Raw genomic sequence first — 24438 nt, 5'->3', positions numbered from 1 at the left:
TACATTGCTGGAAATGCAAAAGTCACTCATTTAAAGAATGAAAGTTGCCTAACGCTGTTCTTAGTTCTGGTAATGCAATATTTGACATTCAACAGCAATTTAAACTCATTTTTCAGGGTTAAACAAAACACTCAGGAACTTTTAAAAACATGTGTGTCACATACAAAACCCCCCCCACAAAACACACTCAACTTTATAAAGCATCAAAGTTTCACCTGCTTAGATTTATACCCTATATAAATACTTCCAAAGCTTAAAAACAATTCTTAAGGTGCTAAAGAGTTAATACTTTGTACTGTGGTCACTGTAAATAAGCACAATTTCAGCTAAGCAATATTGCTGTCAGAGATACAAGGCTTTGCAGGTGTGGGCAATAATTAAAGGTTTCAGCACATCTACCTGGGTGAAGTATTTTTGCCTCCTATTCCAAGGAGGAAGCCCTCTCTGCGGAGAGCAGAAGAGCTCATTAATGAGGCTAATTAGGTGTAAAGGGGGTAGAGTCTGGCATCAGCTGCAGCTTATAGTAGCTAATCATTAAGCTCTGTAATCTCTACCCCAGAACAGCAGATGATCATGTTCCTAGGTGACTGATGTTGCTAAGAAAATTTCCAGCACCTGAGTACCTGACCAAATACTTTTTGGTGAGGCTAAAAATTCCCTTAACCCTCCACATGCCTGGCAGTAGAGTCAACATCATTTCTTCACTCATCAATTTTCTAACAACGGATATCCAAAGAGATTTGAACTTGGCATGAGGTCTAGAATGCGATTTATTTCAGAATTAAAAAAAAAAATAAATGCCATCATCTGTGTATGGAAAGGAAGGCCAGTAAATAATAGCTGGTGGAGCAACCTGCAACAAGAAATACAGATACGAGCAATAATGCTTGAAAGAGTGATCACACAGACCTCCTAAAGGTTTGTGAGTTCTCCTTGTAATTTCTTTGCATAAAGTAGCGAGGATGGTTACAATACCACAGGGATGAAAGCCTTGTTAATAAATATGTAAAATAAGGATTTAATTGTTCTTGTCTAATTTGAAATGAGAAAAAGGACATAATTTCCATGGAGAGAGACTACATGAAAGCAGAGCTCAGTCTGGAACTTGTTTTGTAAAATGAATTGCAAGAATGACAAACTATTCCAGCACCTCAACATGAATTTTTGAGTTGATCAGGCAGAACAGACCCTTCACTGGCAACCTGCTACTGTCCTTTTTTTCTCCAATTGAAGCAGCAGATTTGAATAAAAAATTTTTAGATTCAATTAAAATTCAACAAGAAATAGAGGATTTTCCTGCTGCAACTATTTTTCTGCCTGACAGTATGGCTTGTAGTAGATCTTTGCATTACTCATGGATGAACACTAAAGCAAAATCTCTTAAGCACCTTAGTTATAACTCTTGAGTTACTACAAGTGGTACATTTTAAAAGGTGCATTTTCACACTGACCAAGAAACTAAGCTGCAATTTCGTATAGGTCACCCGATTGCAAATATGATTAAATCAGCATATTTAGCTGATCCTTATTGTCACTGGAACGAAAAAAAAAAAAAGAAACAAAACACACCACCTCCGTTCCCTCTGTTTCTGTTTACTAACTGAAATGTTTAAGGATTAAAAAGAAAAATGCCTTGCATAACCAGAAAGAGGAGCAAGTACCACTGAGGTAATAAAGGCTCAAGTATATTTAATATAAACTCCCTTGTCTCCACGTTACCTGTGGATTTGGAGACGCACAGTTTAAATAACATGAGCTGCTCAGGTGGCACTGGGTCTCATTATCATCAGGGATATGGACGCACACATCAAGATAAACTACACTGGTAATCTAAGACTTCTCTTAACATCAATAGAAAAAAATCTCCAATAATAACTAGCACCTTCTCTTACAACAATACAGAAGTCAGTTCCATTGGATTATAAAAACGCACTGTAGCCAGAATCATATTAATGATTCTGCAGGTTTATCATAAAGACAAAGACATGTTGGGTAATAGAGGTTTTTACAAAAGCCTTGGGATAAGCCCCCTTCCCCAGTACTGAACACGCTGTAGCTTTACCACCTTCTACTCTAGAATAAGATGTGCACAAGAAGTTTTCAGACGGGTATAGAAAGTGCTCAACATCAAAGGTGTAGCACAGTATCTTAAACAGAAACATCCTCTCTTCTGAAAGAGAACCATTAACGAAACACCTCAGAACTCCTGAAATGGAGATGGGATGGGAGAACCTCATCCACACAGCATCTGAAACAAGCTCTGACTTTTTCTTTTTTACTGTACTTTGTGACAAGTTACATAATTCTCTAGCAACAACTCATTTCCAGTGGTTGATACCCAACTACAGGATAAATAAAACAAACAACTGACAGGATAAGAGTTGAAAACCACAGTTTTAGAACACAAGGGCCATAACTGATCACATAAGAAGTCCACCTGCCTGGTGTTCTGTCTCCGATGTGGTCATAAGCAGATGTTCTGCCCTCAGACTCTATCAGACAGAGATTTTAATCTCAAGAAATTTCCTGAGGCTGCTGTTGATTGTGTATTAAATAAACCGAACAGAGGCCTCTCCCAAATCTCTCTCCAATCTTCCCCCAAACCAATACAAACTTCCTCAGTACCATTTGATAAAGTGCTTGGCAGGATTACTACCTATTGTACGAAGAAGAGCTCCTTCTCACTTATTTTGAACCTTTGCTGTTACAAATCTCGCTTGATTGCCTGTGGGTTTTTTATACTGGAAGAGACAATGAGAAGTCACTCCCTACCCTCCTCCTCCAAATTGTCAGGGAGAGCTTTTTCTGTAAATACTGCTACAAAGTTGTCTGACATTCACACTATCCCCGGTGTTCAAATAACCAGATCAGCCATTGTATGGGGGAAAATGTGCAAGGATGTCCGTAAGCAAGAGGTGAGGGGGTTTAGCAATCAGGGTAAGTACATACAAGTGTCTGGATTAAACAGGGGAAAGGGCAAAACAGAACTATACGGCATTTTAGTCAGCAGTAACAGCGGTTTCCCTACAGTCTAACTCACCACCACAATCATGTATGTCCCAAGGCTGGTCTGCAGAGACAAGACTCTTCTAAGATGTGGCACTATTTCTGCATTGTTTTAATGTTCCTGACAAGTGCTCCATTGTCTCTTAGCCATGTACACACTTCATCTCAGTAATTAGCTGTCAAAGCAGGCCCAACAGCAACTTAGTATCGTCTGCTCAAATCGTATTAATGAAATGCAATCCACTCAAATGTCCTGAATGCAGATCTGTAATTGCGTTAAATAGAGAGGCTGGGGACATCACTAAACTTCAGCTCCCGAGCAGGGCATTACGAGCGAGTGCGTTACTCCGTTATTTCTCAGGGATTTGACAACCAATTAATATTACAAGGCTTCCTATACAGCAATAAGGACTGATGATCCAACTTCATTTTTTAAGCATAAAAAGTGACTCTGGGATATCAAAGTTGTGCATAGCACTTGTGAACACAACACCCTTAAAGGCAGAAAAGCAAGAACTGCAGGTTGCAGCACTGCAAAAGTAGTTTTTGTATTTAAAGATTCAGCATCGGTATGTTGAAACCTAAATGCAGAACAGCCAGTGTATACACTACACTGAGCATAATTAAAATTAAATAAAACTCAAGATCTTTATCAAATATATCAGTTTTTAATACTTCTTATATGACTATTAGAATCAACACTCCCAAAGAATACAAAATGCAATTGAATACTTCTGGTTGTAATGTGATACTTGTCAGTCGAGTCACTATACCATCTTCTCCATTTTCTGTTTCAGGCACTCCATCACCAAAGATTTTTCCAAAGATCATAATTTGGACAAGATGAAAACCAAGAAAAACGTGTAAGGGAAATATCCTGTGGGTATAATAGTCTTCGGAAAACTTTCATGTCACTTATGACTGCAAAATTGCTATTAAAATTTAATTAAAATTGAGCACAATAAGCTATGACAAGATAATGGATGGGAAACGTAGCTTTAGGGCAGAGCGAGGATATCTAGATCACTGGCTAGATGCAGTGCTTTATTTTTGGTTATGTTTGGCAACTGTTCTTGAGATTTCTGAAACACATCTTAATTATAATGATCTACAGAAATTCACAGAAAAGAACAGCACCGCATTTCAGTTATCTCAAGATCTGTAACATATGCCAAATACGTAAGATTTTTAGGACTCCAGTACCATCTAGTCCTTTATTTCATTCACGTTCACACCCACATAAAAGAACACTCTTTTTCAACTAAAAAGCCCCTGCAAGCCCCTCCCAAGCCGTTAAGTTTTTTGTGACTTATCTGTAAATAAAACTAATCTATTTCCTCACACACGGGTAGAAATTCTTTGAATATAATTTACTTCCATAGTTAAAGGTAACAATCAAATCCGGCGTCACACAGACCTGAAGCAAAAGTAGTCAAAAGCCTTGAGAATGACTTCGACTTAGGGAAATCAATAGCCCTTTATCGGAGACAGCTTCTTTGCTCACCCTGGAAACTCTTTTTAAGAGAGCTGGAACACAATTTATTCAACATGTAAAGGAGAATGCGTGATTAAGTGACATTTGGAAGAGAACACATGCTCCCAACATCAGCTTAAAAATCCCCAAATGAGGGGACACAACATATGTATGTTTTTAAAATTTTGATCAAGAAGTCCTATTAATTGGAAAGCCACTGCTCCAAAACATGTGTATTTACAGTTTCATAGAAACATTGGGGGAAATATTTACATACCTGTTACAACTAAAAATTATTTACAACTAAAAATTATTTACCTTAACCATGAACTTCTTTGATGAGATTCAGCTTCTGTAACAAGTAATCTAAAAGAACTCACCACCTTCTGAATAATGCTGGCTAGGTGCTTTTACTTACAGTTACTACCCTGACAAAGTATGAACAGCACTGCCAAACAGCATCATTCACTGTCACTCAACAGAGACTGTACCTCATCTCATATGATTTTATTACCAGAGACACAGCAGCCATCTAACTTTTTAAAATTTTAGGCAAGAAACTAAGGTAAGCGACAGCATTCCCATTCTTCGACTGCCTTCAAGTGTTAAGTATAAAACCTTCTTGTATGTAATGAGAAAGCACCTTTAGATAAAAAGTGTTCTTTATTTTTCATATATTCTTAGTGAAGAATATGTAATAGATTATTAGTTGACAAATCGGGGATGAACTTTACCTATACAGGTACAGACGGATCCTGAAGCAAAGTAAACTAATCACATTTGTAATCCCTACAAATTGCTTTCATTTTCACCATTAATCCTCTCTAAGATGTTCTAGAGATACAGATTTTAACTACTGCTTGGAGAGCTTCACCAAAAATAATTGATATATCTTTCTTTTCACTGAACAGCAGGCGTAAGCAATGCACATATATATAATTTATGGCTTTTAAAGTGCATTCAGAGCAAAACCACACCACCTTAATTTCCACATTACTTTTAAGAATCCAGTGTAAGTTACTATCTCTGAGTAATATTGAATGCCAAATAGGATGCTTGAGAAGAGTAGTGTCAGTAACAAGTTTTACACTCTTAGAACCAACAACATATATGTATGTTTATGTAAAACGGGCATATAGTTACTCACATGAGATCTGCTATAAAATTTCTTATTCTATATATCACAAAACTAAATACTGCACCAGAAATTACTCCAAAGGGAGCTACACTTGGACACAAAAGTAACCTTTAAGGAGTTAAAATGTCCTCAACTACAAGTCAAGTTGAAACTTATTTAATTAGGTTCTGTATTTGAAAAAATGAAATAAATTCTTTCATTAACTAAACCAAACTCCCTTAAAGGCAACAATATGTTCCCTCTCTGTCAGGACAGAGCGCAATGAAATCTTTATTTTAATTGGGGTTAGCTAAGGGGCCATTTGGCTTCAGATGCTTTGTTTATCAGCCCTAAGCTTTACAGCTTAGCCAGTACTTGAAATATTTTACTACAGAATGATTTAATTTAAAAAAAAAAAAAAGAAATTAAAAAAATACACTCTTCCAAGTAGTTTTACATAGAGATAATTTTAAATGTGCATTTCGAAAACTGGAAGTCCAAGTCAAAGGTATCTCAAAAGAAAATGCTGATTTTCTTTGCATTACTGGGATCTAAGTCTCCTTTATAAATGCCCTGTTCTGTTTCTGCACCATGCCCTTCCCTAAGCAACCCAGCAAAGATGCACCTGTACAACAATGGGTCTCTCCATGGTGATGCCTACGGTGAAGCAACCAAACACACCTCATTTTTGTGTTTTGTCACGACCACACTGCCTTTGTTGTGGACGTTTCAAAACCCTTCATGTTGTGTGGGCTTCCATTTCACAACAAACTAGTGCTGCCGGAAACAAGGAAGACTCTCTGCAACGCATGAGAACTCAGAGACAAACCTTTCACAAGAATAAAAATCATGTTTTATATAAAACTCATTCAAGGGCACGGCTTACTTTCCATTTTTTTCTAAACAGCTTTGAACTTTCATATGAAAACCTTGGAGTCTTGGACCTGAAAAGCTTGGAGTTGATCAATTCAATTTTAAAACAAAGAAAATGAATTCTTATTCAATAGATGACACCTTCTTCCTGTAATAAACTAATTTACAAATATCAGACATATTCAGTAATAAACTTACTGAAAATATTATGGAAAACAGCTATCACAGGAATGGACAGCGAACAGGAACTCTACAAAAACACAGCCTCAGTTCACTCCAAACTGCAGCTAAAATTAGTGAAATAATCCAGAATAATTTCCTGCTTTATCATGAGGATCAAGTTTAAACTGGACTTTGGATTTATTCCTTATTAAACCTCCAAGCCTTAGGAGGGTTCCTAAAACTAAAATAAAATGGAAAAAGAAAAAAAAAAAGAAAACTCCAAAGCTAATTTCACACATGAAATACAGTACTATGATATATTCATATTCTTTTTCTCCTGTGGTATCACTAAAATTTCATCTGTCAGAGGCTTTCTTCTTTTTCAAAATTATAAAAACTATTTCATATAATTTCTAGTTGTCTTATGAAGGATATTGGCATTATGTTGCTAATAGTTTTATACATATTACATAGCACACTACATACATTATTTAAGATATAAAAACTATGCCAATAGCATTTCATTAAGCACAGTTTAAGAATTTGGCTTTATTTTTAAAACAAACTTATTGTCTTTCTTTTGTTTTCAGAAATAAAAGTATTGCTGCTGAATCTGAAAGAATAAAGCTTAATTCAAACAAAACACTGAGTTCTGTGCTTCGTGCTTATGCTACCTTAAAGAAAATACAACAATTTCAAATTAAATGTATTATTCATAGTTTTTAAAAAATTTTTCTCTAGATAGCTTTTTGCATATCTTCTCTGTACTGTTCCCTCATGAGAACTCTAATAAAATGAGCTGCTTCTGCAACTTCTCAGCAGGTATTTTGATTTGAGAGCAATCACTGTTTTCTCTACAATCTTTATACAATTTATGTCCTGATCATCTAACAAATAAGTAAAAGACTTAAATTGACATCAATATGTATATTTTTCTCTAACAATGCCAACTAATTGTATATCTCTAAATGAGAAAAATGTTTATTAAAAAAATCTATTGAATATACCAACTATTGAGTTCAAAGCAAAGACACCACATGTGTCTAAACAAATATCACGGAAGTGTCAGAGGTAAATGAGGAGAGACCAGGTGAAGTGTGTGTGATGTGTTAATTGTATTCAAAAAAAATAATAGAGCAAGACAGAGAAGCTGAACTTCCAATTATCATAATGGTATCTACTTCACAACACATCTTCAAGCTTGAAAGAGACATTTTAAACCATAGGAATTCTGAGCAGAATACCTCCAGCTGTGTTCTGCATAAATCTTGCACGCTGTACATACAGTTTATTTAAATACCAAGTAAAGTTATGACTTACAAAATGCACATTTCAGTCACAATAGAATACCTGTCATTGCCAAAAGCTGCTACTCATTGAATGAAAGGAACAGAAAACAATGAATTAAATTAGAAAAAGATAAGAAAAGACAGAATCTTTTCATTTGATGTTCGACTAGACTGAAGTTGTGTGTATTTTAAAGAACAACGCATTTATCAGCCCTCTGCAGAGTTCACATTTTTGCGCCCCCCAAAAGAGAAGAAAGAAGAAAAAGGTGCTCCTCAATGTTAAATTCATTTTTGCCTATATAGCATTTTGGTCATGAGCCAGAATTTATCTTTCACTAATGCTCTGCCCATACCAAAATCAACGTATTTGTGAAAAAAGTTGCCCAATTTCTGATGATATGCAAGAGCCAAACCAGAAAAGAGGCTTAGTCCCATATTTTCCCTTTCCAGAAGCCTTAAGCAAGTAACAAGCACCACATGAATACCCAGGCAAGCAGCAACCCCATCCCTCCCCAGGACTGAAGAATCAAGGTGACAGCAAGCACACTACTGAAGCTACATTCACATGTGATTTTGCTAAGCCCCAGGGCAGTACCAGAATATCTCTATGTGATTCTCAAGAAAAGTACAACTCTGAATGATAGCAGGTCTTCTATGCTGTCTGCCATGGAAAGCCATCAAACCCAACTGTCAGTTATGTCATACATACATACGTCTCATTCTGTCTTTAACCCTATAGCATTTTAGGCTTTCATTGCATGAGCTCTATCACGTACCTATGCAAATCATTACAAATAATTTTGATTTACTGCCTTTCACTTTACTCTTTTTGTACTATAAGAGTACAAATTGTACGCTCCAATTCATACACATTATAATGTGGATAGTGAAAGATCAGAATGGCATGACTTCTCTATTATGAAACTCTTATTAGTTTGCTCCTAACCTGATTAAATATTCTAATTTTTATTATTATTTCAAGTTTGCCTGCTACTTTATCAATCCAAATACCAAAATCTCTTCTACGATCTTCTTTCAAGGGAAGTAATACTTTCTGTTCAACTGCACAGCTGCTCATACTAGTGAGAACGTAAACTTCACTCTTTCCCTACCTGCCTGAATGGTCTTTGGGGTGGTGGGGGTGTTGTTTTGCTTTTTTTTTTTCCCTAATATCAAACACACCTTATTCACAGCTCATCTAAAAAAACCACACAGTCACTCAGTGCCTTACACAGAAACGGCATTCAACGGTCACGTTACTTCATGCTTGGTGTTTGTTTACTTGCTTCATTGTTCTGCTCTAAGTCCCCTGCGCTTTATTAGTTCAGGAAATATCTTCAACTTTTCCTGCGTGGCGGCATTTGCACACTGCTTCACTGCTTGCTGAGACTGTGCACTCTCAATTATAAGTAAAGTGCCAGGAGAAAACACAATAAAAACATAGGAAAAAGTCAGTCTAACACACACAAACAAAGGCTTGAAACAAATTGAGAAGAAACAAAACCAAGTGTATAAAATAGCACAAAAACCAGAGAATCAGGTGGGGAAGGCACAGACAATTCATCAGTTGAATGTACAAATCCTTCCACAGTGAAGCTGAAGTATCACAGAGCTGCTCCTCACTGTACACCTTCCCTGGTAATAGGAAGGTTTAGAGGCTTTTGAACAAAGCTACGTTTATTTCTGCAGCACCAACACAGAAGACACAGTGACCCTATCCAGTCTGACGGCTGAACGCGTAAGTTCTACGGAGGTTGCGAAGTTACTTACACAATGAAACACAAGATACTTCTCTTCAGCTTGCTCACAGGTTCCAACAAACTAAGACACCACAAAAACTTAAATGTCAGCATCAAACAGGTAAACATCAATCACCTCAAAAGCACTCCTGAGAACATCAGCATTCTGAAAACCACACGCAAAGGAACTTAACGCTTCATCTATTATTGCTGAGTGCACTGCAAGACGCAGAGCACACGATCCCTTACTTTGGGCAAAGTTTCTAGACTGAAGTCTAGAACCATGCTGGTTTTTGGGGGGGTTTTGTTTGGTCGGTTGGTTTTAGGTTGTTTTGTGGTTTGTTTTTGTTTGTTTGTTTTTTGTTTGGTTGGTTGGTTTTTTTTACTTTAACACATATGATAGACAGGAAAGTTTGACTGCATCGTTTATGGCAGAAATGCCATATTCAGCAGAGGGTCATACTAATTTTCTCAAATACTATTTTTTATTCCCTTTCCTTCAGAATCTCAGCTTTCCCCTAGCGTGGCATACAGAATTATACAACGCTATCTTATAACAGTTTGGAAATTACAAAACAATTCTATTTACTACATAACAGACTGGTATGAGAGATTAAAGAGAACGTCTTTTCAGTTTCATTAACATATGTATATCTCAACAGACTTAGATGTGGAATATTAAATGCATCTTGAAGAATAGTAAATGCTTGTTAGAAAAAGAGCCTTTGTAAACGTTTAAAATAGCAAAAGCAAAAGCTGAAACTTGTCTATAGCAACAGTAATGCTCAGAGACAAAACACAGCAACAGGATTGAAATGAAAACAAAAACCACACAGAAAACAAACAAACAAAACTGTCTTTCCTCAATAAATCTTTTTCAGTCAGTGATTTTGAATTCTGGGCAGTATGTCTTCTACAACTTTCCATAAACGGTAAAACATAAAACAATAGTTACAGGTAGCTTCTAAGTGAGATTGTCAAAAACTAAGGTCTTCAAAATGCCACAAAACACAGAATCTTCACACTAGGAGAAAAAAGTCTTAAGTTTCAGTTCCAGCATATAGAGAAAGCCAATATATCTCCATTTTTATCATACAAACATCAGGTTTTAGGCACTGTCACTGTCAATGCCACTGTCATTGTCTGCTCCTGTTAGTAAAGTTATCAGGATGACATTTAGAAATTACCATCATTTAGGCACTACTAGGCTATTTATACAGGCATGTGTGAGAGTTAACAGCACTTGAATAGAAAAAAATTAAAGATGAATGAGAGAAAATTCTTATTAGATATACATCAGCACTAACTTTAAAAGGAGCACAACAAAATTGCAAGTAAATCAAAAAGCTTTATTTTATATGCTTCTGCTCACTGTTTTCCCTACAGCTTGGGGTTTTTAACAGGTTTGTACACAGCTAATACAAGCATTAGTGATCTTCCCTCTTCATTTTTTCTATATATGGACAAACACTCCTAAAACCTTGACTTATTGAGACAACTCCAGTGAAAGGGAAGGATCTACTCTGTATACAATGTATACCTTTAAAATATACATGCAGAAAAAAAAAGCCATGCAAAAGATGGCTATGTAGAGGAAGTATCTGGGATGTGGCAATTACAGGGAGTTGGAAACAACTATTTACTCTGAATAACTTAAAAAAATAATTCACCATGGCAACAATCATACTTCATAGCAGATAAAGCACTGAATGCTACAAAGCCTTTTCAGAATGAATTATGCACCAGCATGTAACATGCACTTTTTTCTGTTACTGCACACATAACCCAACAAAAATTCCTTTTGGACTCATCTGGCATTTGCTTTTTCACTCTGTACCACACATCACCTACTTTTCTGGCTTCTGTGCCACTCAGATCCCATGGATCTGGAATTGTTGAAGGAATTTATAGTGTTAGTCTGGGCAAGAGATTGATATAAGATAATTGATACAGTGGCCTTATGTCATGCCATCACACTGCTGCTTTAATGTCTTCCTGCGAAACATATCAACTTGTGTTACTGGTATCATGGCATTACTTATGAATCTGTAAAGCAAAAATCCCTAGTGGTGTAAAAACCTAAAATAAGTAAACTGTCCTCTTAAAACACTTTGAAACTCCCACTGTTGTAGGAAACCTATGGGACTCAACTTTACCTTCCTCTGCCACGAATTTAAACAGAGGTATAGAGCTACTTCAGCTCACGCTGCATTACGTGCACCTCTCACCTCAGTATACCATGTAAACTGTGTCGTGAAAGAGACACCACATTTTACCATGCCTGCATGCAAGAAGTTATCAATGCCAACCAGCAAAGTTAAAGAGAAAACTACCTGCAGGAGCACTTACATACTGATATCTACTCATGTCATGAATGTTAAAATTACCCCCCCTTAATTAACTATTAAAAATGTAGCAGCACTGCAAAAGAAAAATACGCACAGCAGTGTTCACCTTACAGTGTATTTGTAGCAATGAAATACAAAGGGAACCAAGAGGTGGAAATGGAAATGCCTGTTCAGAACATACAGATTTGAAAGCAAAGTGCAAGTAAACAAGCTTTCCAGATCCGTCAAGCTAGAAATGTTGGATTACACATACACAGTTCCCTTTGCAAAGCTCACTGGAGTGACCACGTACCCAGAAAGCTCGTCATTTGAGGAGACTGTACGCCAAACTTGGAGCCTGCTGTTCAACTATCACACCCGAGCCAGGCGAGGAGCGCCCGCACGGCTCAGGCCGGCTGTACCAGTGTCCCACACCCAAAGCCACTACATCCTACCGCCCTACATGCTACTGCCTTCGGTCAGCCCACACCGTGAGCTTACCTCTATTCACAGGTGTTAAGATGTTTGTTTCCCAACAAAGATTGTCTGGAAGAAACCTGTGAAATGTTGTTGCCAGCCACTGGGTGTCAGCAGGAGGAAGCGCACGGCCAGCAGCTCTGCTGCGGAGAGCTTGGGTCTCCTACCCCCCTCAGTCACCAACATACACACAGCTATTAAGTACTACGAATCACCTTTACACACACCTAGTAATTATACAGCTATTTCTGTTGAAGATGACCTACTTTTGTGAATTAAATATTTAGACGATGATAAAAACATGCCCTCTGCAAACAGCAAAACATCAGGAATTTTATAAAAAGTCATTCAAGCAAACAAAATGCTCCCATTGGTGTCACGGTCAGAAATGTAAGTAATGTTCATGAAGATGACAACCTGCCTCAATACAGCCAAGTAAACACACTGCTTCTAACGTGTTTTACTGTACTTAAATAGCAACAGAGGTTTGTGGCGACTGTAAGTACACCACATGTAACATTCTTCCATACTTAACATCTGGCTTAACAGAAGTACAAAACAAAAATTACACAGTCAGAAACATAACTGAATCAGTTATTTTGTTACACAGATCTTATGATCAGACTTGCAGACTGTATTATCTGGATATGCTTTTTCATGCAAAAGTTCTAGCTACTGAAGGCCTCAGGCAGTTTACAGCAGCAGTAACTCATTCATCGTTGGTGTATCGGTTCGTATATACATTACATGACCTTGTATCTTTAGAGTAAAAGCTTCTGAACAGAGTAAGAGCCCTAATTATGCTTAAGTATAATGTGAATTTAATGTCTGCTCTGTGACACATTCTGGGCCTACACAGAATAATGAAAAATAGCTTCACACCATTTATCCCAAAAAGACAACTCATACCAGATGAGATGGTTTATGAAATTAAATTTTCTTATGAGTCAAAAAACTAGGAAAGGAGGAAAAGTTGCTGCTGCTTTGAATTTATTTCCTAATTATCAATGATTTTAAATGAACAGTCAGATTTCTTGAGTTATGGGACATCAAATGCAAAGAACCACATGATGTTTGGTATTGCTTATGCCCCACATTTACAACATGTGAAGGTGATAAGAGGAAAAAAACACAACGGAGGTATTTGAAAAGAAGCTATTTCTTCCATTTGCTTTTCTATTTGTCTTGGACACATTGAAATGATTTTATTTCCAACTGTTACACCAGTAACAGCTTCAAAATGGTTTTTTCCAAACAGACATTAAAATTTTAAAGCAAATTATGAGAGCCACTGTGGTCTTTGTGGATTCTGATGCACCAGTGGAGAGCAATCAAAGAGTTGCTGCATACACTTTAATATTCTTCCACTATTCAACAAGGAACTCCCATCATTCTGTATTTATATGCGAAGATGTGTATCACGACCACTTTGAACACCCCTTAGTATATAATCCACAAACTCAGCAAACTGAGCTCATCAGCTGACAGGAAATAACAATGAACATAATTGCTGTGTAGAAGACGGAATTACGTGAGAGTACTGAAGCCTATTTCAAGTGCAGCATTCGAAGTACAGCACAGAGAAACACAGGGCTTCAAATTGCAAGATGCCTTACTAATTGCTAGTTACAACGCTTTGTTATTAAACTACAATCCCCTTTTCTTTTGTGAACTTAGCAAGTACATTTTGTAATTGTTTTACTCATTACCCACTCTCGTTTGGAGTTTTGCTGCATCTTCTTATGATTAGGTTTTCCAAGGGTTTTGAACTAATTTTTAAGTGCTTATTTTAAGTGCTCCTAATAGTTACAAGAGCCAGTAATTGCATTTTCTGTTGGCATAGTCTAAAACAGAAGTGAAGCATAAAGTAGTTGTATGACCTGTCCAATACCTCACAAGATGTCTGTGGCAGAAGTGGAAACAGAATGCAGGTCATCTGACTCTGACATGTTCAGCACATGAAACACTTGCAAATTTTCTTTATCTAAATCTTAATACTGAAATGTATATTCAGAAATTAAATTTTTAATTTATAAAAGGACTTGGGAAAGAAAGCCCTGAAAACTTCCACTTTCTGATTATTAAAATTGGATTTTATGACACATTTTTGCCATTATGTTTACAGGTTTTCAATGATGGAATGACAAGCAAACCAAACAATTTCTTCTACTTCCTCAGGTCAGCTGTCCCTCAAAGTTGCACCTTCCAGGGGTGTGCCACTGTCAACTGGTTTCAAATGTTCATCTTTAACATTCAGCCTTCAAAATACCAGACAGTATATCCAGAAAAGCAATTTAAATTTTTATTTTTCTTTACAAATCCCTTAACTAGTTAATCTCACACACACATCCAGGCAAAGCATACACCAATATTCCCAGAGTTGCCTGGCAACTACCGGGAGGAGCATCGGAGAACAAGGAAGCCTGCACGGATGAGGGGAAGTCAGTGTCTCCCTGACATGGATAAAGGAGGCTTACAGCCTGAGTGCCTTGCTGGTTTCATTTTTGTTATTTATATGGACAACATTTTAAATACTTCCCATTATTTCACCTTAGATGCTTTAAAAGACCAGTACTTACACCCAGACATACACACACAAGTCAATACAATTTATTTTTTCCGCACACACAATGCATGGATTCCCCCAGTAAGATGTGGAATGCTGACTTCAAAAGTCATTCTTGAATCCTGAATATGAACTGTTGGAATGACGCTTATATGATAGTGATAACTGGACTGTTTAAAATTCAGACTGAGCTATTTTTTCCTTCTGGCTTTAAAAATAACAAGACAAACTATAGTACTGAAGAGACTTCAGTTACTGAAACACCCTCAACCCCAAGAAACACTACGCCTGTAGTCCAGAGTCTGGTCTTTTCATTTAACATTACTGCATTTGACTTGCACGTGTTAGTTTCCCCTGCTTCAGAGATAGGGAACATGGAATATTTTGGAAACATTCTGTGGATCACTCTGCAGTTAGTACTTTTCATCCTCCACATTTCTGGGACATGTCTCATGAATGATACCTGGATGTTCCTCATACCATTTACCTGGCCTCTGCCTATTGGCAAAACACACACACTTTCAAAGGAACTCCCTAAGTACACAGCAGCAAAACCCGAGTGCCACAAAACATGTGGAAATACATTAATTTGGCTGGACTGATTTGTACTGAAGTCTATGAAGCTACTTGCAGTAAGCCAGGAACAGATGCCTCACTAGAAGCAATAAAACCCAAGATCAAGTACAGAAAAATCCTTCCCCTACTCAGATGGCACTTAATCGTTGCTGAATAGAGATTAGCTCTGAACCAGAAGCAAGAGATTGAATTTCCCTAAACAGAGCATTTATCATCAATAGTTACAACTCCAGACATTCTTCATATTTCTGTAAAAGCACAATCTCTTTACTAATTATGTTCTTAAACCTATGATTCCATAAATTTGCATGTTTCACAGTTAAGTATATATTGCGTAAAAAGTATATCTTTAAAAATAATACACTGAATACCCAGGTTTTGCAGTGAGAGAAAATGGTCAACTCTGCACTAGCCTATGTTCATTAATTTATACTTTTTTCCCATCTCTATAATAACTTAACTGTCTTCAAAAACAAGCAACACCCATACCTTTCCATAAGAAGTTTTCTCCCTGTGTAACTGATCATGCTTGTTACATTTTTTTTTTTTGGAGACTGGAACACTGTTTTCTGACTAGTCAGCCAAAGAGCCACAATGCTGACCTTAGTAAAAGTAGGTTATACTACACTTTGAATTCTTGTTAGCTTTTTTCCCGACTGCAGCTGCAGATTTACATCTTATGCCTACTAATTTCCTACTTACAGGTTCAATTTTCAGGGCATTTCTGTAGCTCCCAAAGAAAGATGCTTGTGCTTTTAGAAATGCTCTTGCAACACCATCTCCAGTGGTTGTAGAGACTTTCTTCAATCTGTTCTTCAGTGCAGAAACCTGAAATCACACAACAAGTCTAGATCACTCTCATATCACACACAAAGCTTAAAACATTGGGGCACAGCCAAGTGAAAAATGTGCTAACCACAGCAGCAGTTTTGTCAAAAAGTGACACTATGAATTCAGAGTTGAATTTTTCAGTTCTAAAAGCATAACTTTTCAAGCTGTTTTGCTTCTCTAAGATATGATTAAATTCAGAAACCAACAGGAAAATAAAAGCTTCATTTCAACCTTCCCTCCTACTTAAAATCCACCATTAACATGCTGTTGAGTACTCTTTTAAAGGTAGTCCATGAAGTTCTGTCATTCTTGATTAGAATCCATGAAAGAATTTCAGCTAAATTAATTCAAACATCAGACTAACAGAGAAACTGTTCTGCATAATCAGGCCATCAATCACCACCAAGGCTAAGAACAAATTCTGTAGGTCTGAAAAATTGGTTTGCCACAAATACAAGGTTGTTTTTTTTTTCTTCTAAGGCTATATTCCCTTGTACTTTAGAGACTTAATGCAAAATAACAAAGTGAGAGCTTTATTTATGCATATGGTGGGTCCCCTTGGCTGGCTCCCAGACACCCACCCAGCCGCTCTCTCCCCGCCCTGCCTCAGCAGGACTGGGGAAGAAAACACGAAAAAAACCCTTGTGGGCTGAGATAAAGACAGGGAAATCACTTACCAACTAGCATCACGGGCGAAACACACTCCACTCAGGAAAAGCAATTTAATTTATTGCCAATTAAAATAGAGTTGGATAGTGAGAAACGGACACTAAAACACCTTACCCCCCCCGTGCCCTTTTCCCAGGCTCAGCCTCCCGCCCTCTGTTCCCACTCCCTCACCTCCTGCCCAGGCGGCGCGGGGCGATGGCAATGGGGGCCACGGGTGGTCAGTAACAGCTCCTCTGCCTCATCACGCCTTCCCTCACCCCTCGCCCTACCCCTCCTCACTCACACCTTCAGCGCGGCACCGCCAGCTTTGCTGAGGGGCCCGGCGGGGCCTGCTGCGGAGCCGGCTGGAACCGTCTGTGTGCCGCCCGGAGCCGGCTGGAACCAGCTGGAGCCGGCCGTGTGCCGCCCAGAGCCGGCTGGAACCAGCTGGAGCCGGCCGTGTGCCACCCCGCTCTCTCCTCACAGAGGCCCTGCAGCCCCCCGCCAACGCCTCGCCACAGACACGCCATGCAATCCAGAAAACAACACCTGCAGTTTTCTAAAAGTCTCAAATTCACGATGACATTCTGTCCCTCCCAACAGTCAGTACCTACTGAAGGTTTTTTTCTTCCCATTTCTCAAGAGATCCAAACCACCTGTGCGCGGGATGGCTCCTCTCTTAACCCTCCTTGCCCTTTCCCTTCCACTGTAGAGGTGTTTAATTACCTCAGGATTCACAGAGCCGCACTTTAGGCTCCCGCAGTCCTAACGGTCTCATCACCATTTACACAGAGACACTCACCGACCACAACTTAGCAAATATCAACTAACCACGTCTCTATGCAGGCAGAGTTAAAACTACAGTGATCCAGGTTACCCGAAATTCTTTGTTTTCTGTGTGTACCAAGGGCTAAAGTTTTAGAGGATTATCCATGACTGTTCTCTGCGCTTCAGAATTTCTCATGCACACAGGAAGGCTGTGACTTAGTTTGATGTCTCTTTTCTGGTGCTTAGAGCTCAGTAACTACTGAAGGAAGGTTGTGTATCTATATATTATTGTTAGTGACAGCGTTTTTCTTTCCCAAACACAAGCTGGGAAAGGAGATTAAAAAAAACCTTTCAAAGATTAACATCAAGCTTGCTGTGCCTGTGCTGCAATGGTTATAGGTTACATTAAATCATTAAAAAATGGTTATGTCAGTAGCATTTTTTTGGTGTTGCAGACAGAACCAGGACAAGGTAGGTTTTGGAGACAGATCTCACAGAACACGCCACAATACAAAAACAACAATCTGGGCACTGATTCTTGAAAGAAATTCAAGTAGAGCTTTTAGAGGATGTGGTCATGTCACTGCAAAACTCAAGTTTGATGAGATACCTTATGCAGAGACAGGAAGGAACCACAATTTCAGAAAGAAAGCAGAAAGCCAGGAATTCTCTAGTCATCTTGATTTGCAGAAGAACATGAGTGACTCCATAAATATCCATATTATGAATCCAACAGCAATAATTCTATCAATAACTAGCAAATCTTCTTTTTTCAAATGCTATTCTGAAAAACTCCATTGAGGTAGCTCTACATACTTCACACTATGCAAGAAACATTGTAGGAATATCATTTACAGAGCAAGGAGATTTCTGTTGTAGTGAATGTAACTGTGTTTTCTGAGAGTATGACTAATACCTCATAAAATATAAGCTGATGGTTCAAATGTTCACATTAACTTTCCAGACCTACCCGCCATCCTCCAGCTCATAACAGAAGTTTATTCTGGCCTCATCCATATCTCCAAAATCCTACCAGATGAGCTGTTTTTTCTGCCTCAGAGTTTTTCTGCCAGCCTGCCTTTGTAGCAATGGCAGGCCGATTTTACTGAACAACTGCTCCTGAGTGCTCCAGCTTATCCCTCCTGTAAGCACAGCCCTCACCTCCTCCTTCAGTAGTCTCAGATTTGGGGAGGGCAGGAAAGTGACTCATCTTGCTATACAGGTGTTAAATATATAATCCATACTGTGCACTACTTTTTCTTCTTTTAAAACTAGATGTTACATTTGCACTTGTGCTTACCAAAACAGTCGCAAAGAAATTTCCTTTTAAATTTTCTGTAGATTCTGTTGTAGAAGAAATTTCATTACAGTTATTTAGTATAACAGAATTAAGCAAGAGCATGTCCAGCATTGTTTATAAATCTGAATGCTGTGGCTTATGCCAATGATCCATGCATTAACGAGCCCATAAGCACATATTAACATAATGCATGATAACAGATTTAGTCTATAAGCTCATAAAATAAGCTCACTTCTATTCACTGTGATAATGTCTCTCAAGGAGCTCTGTTATACTCAAAAGGTAAAAGCTTCATCAGATTTTCAAACCCCAACAGCACACTGCCCCACGTTTGAGGGGGTCTGATGCTGTAGGGATGAAGTATGTCTTTATTTCCTATATTAACTTATGTAAACCATTTAAAGGTATCTTTATTGCATCTTAAAAATGCAATAAAATGTCTATAGCTCTGAGTAACTTCCAAATCCATCTCAAACATTTTTGTAAGTGGTTTTCTTTAAACATTCATGTGAAGATAAAGAACTTGCCATCTATATAGAAGGAAAAGGCTCTATACTTCATTTTACAACAAACTAGAAGTTCAGCAGGCTAGTCACAGCCTTTCTGCTTCCCTATTTGGTATAAAAGCAGAATATTGACAGGTATTTTCCCAATTCCTTAAGCTTTCAGATCATTAGCTCTCTTCTAAGACTAAATCAAATGCTGTAGGATGTCTATTTATATATGCACACTTTTACTCTTTTAATCAGGAGTATCGCAATAGGTATGCCATAGTTTTTAAAAAAAGAAAATGTTAAAACCAACATTTTTAAAGAGACTAACAAGAAAAAAAATCAGGTTTACTCTGGAATAAATTATTACATAAGACAAAGTACATCATACGAGTAGAACTATGATTGTTTCCTGCCTAAAGAGGCAGTAATACTTTAAAAAAAAAATAAGACTTTGACCACTCAATATGAAGATTATTTCTAGCCAAACAGACACATATACATGCAGTCTACTCTGAGAGTGTTTTTAAAGAAGATTTTTATACTTCTGGCAGTTCGGGTTTAAAGGTCAGATTTAAACTATCACCATGTTTCAAAATGCAATCTGTGCAATGCAGCATAATGAAATGGTTCAGTAAAGGTGCTAGTGGAAATTCTTTTAATTAGGTCCAAGGCTTTTCAGTTGTCAACATGAATAAAGCAAGAAACATTCTATTGCAAACACAGTGTAAGAAATAAAAATGGATTCACCTTTAAGAAAATGGTTCTGCTACAGAGTTGTAGTTTAGTGCTTCGTGCTGTCCTGAAAGCGGTTAATTTCCCACTAAGTGAAAAACGGTAACACAGGCTTCCTACTTGTGGTAACTTGTTAATGCGTGGACAACAGTACAGTACACAACTGAATTACTGACAGCCTAAGACATTCATAGGCTAGTGAAAATTTACAATACTCTCAGAGCCATCCGATATGCAAGATCTCTCTGGCGCAGTACCCTGCATTGCATCAGGGCTTCATTTAATAAAAACTACGAGTTGACAGAGCGAGCTTATGCTTTATTCCTTGTAATATGAAGCTCTGACTACAGCTAGGACTAGAAGATGACACTTATTTGGAAATACATGAAAAATCCATAAGGGTTGCACAAAAAAAAAATTACTACCCCCTCTTTGCTATTCCTTGCAACACAGACGGTGGTGTAGGAGACTTGTCAGCAGCAGATGCACTTATTGTAATCACAGCCCTTAATAAATCTCTTTTTTTAATAGTGACTATTTTAAAAGGAAAGTTACTTCCCAGGGTGTTCACGTGCTGCCAGATTTTCGGCAACATATCAGAAGCAGAAGGTGAAGGAGGGACAGTTTTTCATGTTTTGATAGTTAATCAGTAATGCAGTAGTACACACCTTGATTTTCAGGGCCCTAACCTGAACAGGTCAGGAAGTCTGACTGCTAGCAGGTACTGCTGAGGTAAACCAGGGCAGAGAAATGACTTAATCGGATTCTGCTGGAGCTGTCTCAATGCTATCCAGCTCCTTGGACACAAATATTAACTGGAAAGACATTTCACTGTAGCCTGTGTTTGTCTGGATCCTAAGGAGTAAAAGATTAAAGAACAGTTCATTCCAGATTCCCAAGAATCAACAGTTTAGGCAGCAACATCACTATCATGAAACTCAAGCACAACTCACTCCCGAAGCTCTAAAATAATCACAGGACCTCATTTACCTGATTAAAAAAGCTGTTCAAGGAGAGGGGGGGAAAAAAGCTTTAAAGATTTTCTACCGGATTAATTACCTGATAGCGAATGCATCACACAGAAGATGTTTTTCCTCACTGTTGAATACAGCTAGATTTAATTTAGCAAAGTAAATTTTATGTCTATTCAGCAGGGCATGAATTGCTCACTGTTCACATTAAGTAGCAAAACTGGCAGAATAGTTTGACATAACAGCTATTTATGATCATGAAACTGTTAAATACATTTTTAGTTTCTCAGATCATAAATGCACCTATTTAGACTGAGACCAGTGGGGAGACACACTCCCAGAATCTCCCCATCCTCCCAGGGAAGCAAAAAGGGGAAAAAAAAAAAGTATAATGGATTGGCTTTAGAGTCTCCCTGCTGAGATGAACAACTTGATCCACTTACAGTTCCAAACACATGATGCATGAAAGAACTGACAGAAATTCAATTCTTGCAAGGAAGAGCAGCTGCTCTCTAGTGGTCAAAGCCAAATATTAAGCAGTCTGAAGGAAAAGACCTAGAGGAGAATACTTCATTATCTAGGTAACTAAAATAATGAAACAAAGCTAAATAAGACATAAACGCTGATCCCAAACATTAATTACACAATGCAACACGATTCAAGTTAAGGCTTTGTTGCGACAAATATTAATCCCAGCTGTATTTATATAGCAGTTGTGAAAAAAAATACACCATGTATGCTATTTGTGAGCCCTGCCAGTTAATTGAATTTGCTGGCAGCACTTCCTCTGCTATGCTCCAAACATCCTCTGAGATAAAATGTAGCTTTTAAATAGACCTGTAGAAAACTGAATCAAGAAATTTGAACTAATAAAACACAACTCTCTACTGTTATAAAAGTGAAGTAAAAGTAAATAATGAAAGGAAGGAAGTCTCTTAAAATTTATTACATTCCAAAGCTTGAAGTTCTGTGTTTATTGGTGAAGTCTCTTCTGATGTTCTACAGTGCGCCTACAACAGCTCCTTTAATGAAGTCTCATAAAATCTAATATAATACTTGATTGTTGACAAATCATATACATGGTTGAGGCCCTGCACTCACTGGATCCAGACATTTCTTACATAATTCCATGAACTTTACAAGTCTGTCATTCCCCGGGCTGTGGATAATGGCACGGGCGATGCCCAGCTGGCAGATTTGGATGCTGGGAGTGAAATCAAAATGAAAAACTATATAAAGCCAGAAAAAATCATGGAAGTAACTTTTATAGACTAAATGCTTGACTAAAGCCAAAATGTTCACAATCAAGACAGACCTTTCATCCAGAGCTCACTGTTTTCGAAGAATGGATCACACCACAGATCACAGAGAAATGATGGGATGTCACAGTAGGAGGCACTGGGTATTCACCATTACTTGAGTTTCTCCTCAAACAGACCAGCTTATATTGAGCTCCCTGCATATCAATTTTATTTCTCAACTACACATAAAAAGGTACAGATCTAACTTTCAGAACAATATTTTGAACTAGTAAAAGAAATCCAGATTTTCCCCTGCCGTCTTCTCCTAAACAGTCACCCTCTGACTTAAAAATAGCTTCTTACACTCTTATTCACTTTACTGCTCTTCCCTCTCAGCTTCTTTAGTGAAGATGATTACAGCAGCAAGTAGGAAGTCACATGTATTTTTGTCCCATTAAAGGGAAAGATCAAGTATTTATACAACCTTTCTATTAACTTATTAAAAAATAAATTACCAAGAAAAAGTTTGAATGAGAAAGAAAATAAGTTCCAAATTCTATTCACTGAGCAGTGCTAGAAGCGAGTATAAAGTAGTCCATTTGATATCATAACTCAGGATATTAAATGCACAAAGTTCATTAAAGCTCACCTGGAAGAAGTCACAGGAAAAAGCCCACACAATTTCATTTGGAAACAAAAGTTATCTAAAAACGCAGATTTCTTTTTTTCCTCATGGAATGGATAAACGTGGTTTAAAATACTAGTACTGTTTCACACCATGGAGAAAGAAGTTTGAATTTTTGTTTCCTGGTCAGATGTACCATAACCAGCATGTTTTTATTTTGTCTTTTTTTTACCTATAAAAGACTAACTCCAAAAAAACTTGAAAAAATTGAGGTAAAACAGTGTACTTATAATAACAGGAGTAACACAATGAGATACCTCAGTTACAAATCGAACAGGTCAAAAGGATTTACACTTTTAAGTAATGGAATAGTTGAATAAATCATTTCATACATACCACATCATTAGGAAGGCTCTGAAGGTCATCAAAAGGGGTTTCCAGTGTGTTAGTGTCTACGTTAAGAATCACTACATCTTCCAGGGCCATGTTTCTTACTTTCTAAATATGAGCAAATTCAAGAAAAGGGAAAGGAAAATACAGTAGGCAGAATTAAATTTTATGCATAAAGGACACAAGTGGTGGCATAACATCATGGCATTACAAAACTTCAAGCATTTTAAAAATAACCAACATTCCCATCTTTCTGCCAGCATTTGTTTTATTTATTTACACTTTACAATGCTGAAAAATTTACCTTCAGTTTTCAGAGGGAAGTTCCTAACATTGTGCATACTGAAATTTTTGAAACCCAAGTGTTACCATTTGTGATTATTCAAGCAAAGATTTATTTCAAGCACCTCTACTAATGTTTGTCTTAATTCTGGTATCCTGTTTGCACATTTAGCAAGCTAGCTGAGTCAAGATTTCAAGTATATATTTTTATATTTAGGAATTAATTTAAATAACAACAAATAGTGGCTTTTCTAGGAGTTACGAGTTGCAGTAAGTCAGGGATGGGAACTGGTTTCCAAATTCCAGGTTGAATTTTGGAACTCCAATGGAGACAAGTTTACAACTGTATTTAAGTAAAATGGGCATTCCCAGAGGTTAACAAATAAAAAATTAAAATAGAAAAAAGCTAAAGAAAAAAATAACTCCACTCCTCTTAATGTTCATTGAGTCTAACCTTTTTATCCTGTTCCCATGAACTGAGAGAAAGAAATGTCTCTCATCCAGTTTGACTGTTTACATCATCTGTAACAGTACGTGGACATACCAGAGA

The 24438-nt window shown here is 37.5% G+C and overlaps 1 protein-coding gene across 12 annotated transcripts in view; it reads right to left on the bottom strand.

Moving 5' to 3' along the window:
* DENND1A (DENN domain containing 1A) overlaps window positions 1-24438 on the bottom strand; it is a 182240-nt gene that overhangs the window by 48963 nt on the left and 108839 nt on the right. For all 12 annotated transcript variants that reach the window (XM_068413818.1, XM_068413823.1, XM_068413819.1 and 9 more), the window contains 2 exons: window positions 23613-23714; window positions 16309-16434 (listed from right to left, as the gene is read on the bottom strand). In XM_068413818.1, coding sequence (XP_068269919.1) covers window positions 16309-16434; window positions 23613-23714 — 228 coding nt within the window. The remainder of the gene's footprint in view (window positions 1-16308; window positions 16435-23612; window positions 23715-24438) is intronic.

The sequence above is a fragment of the Nyctibius grandis genome, chromosome 16 (assembly GCF_013368605.1).
Source record: "Nyctibius grandis isolate bNycGra1 chromosome 16, bNycGra1.pri, whole genome shotgun sequence".
NCBI lineage: Eukaryota > Metazoa > Chordata > Aves > Nyctibiiformes > Nyctibiidae > Nyctibius > Nyctibius grandis.
Note: the sequence above shows the minus strand (reverse complement) of the source record. Positions and strands in the feature narration are given on the sequence as shown.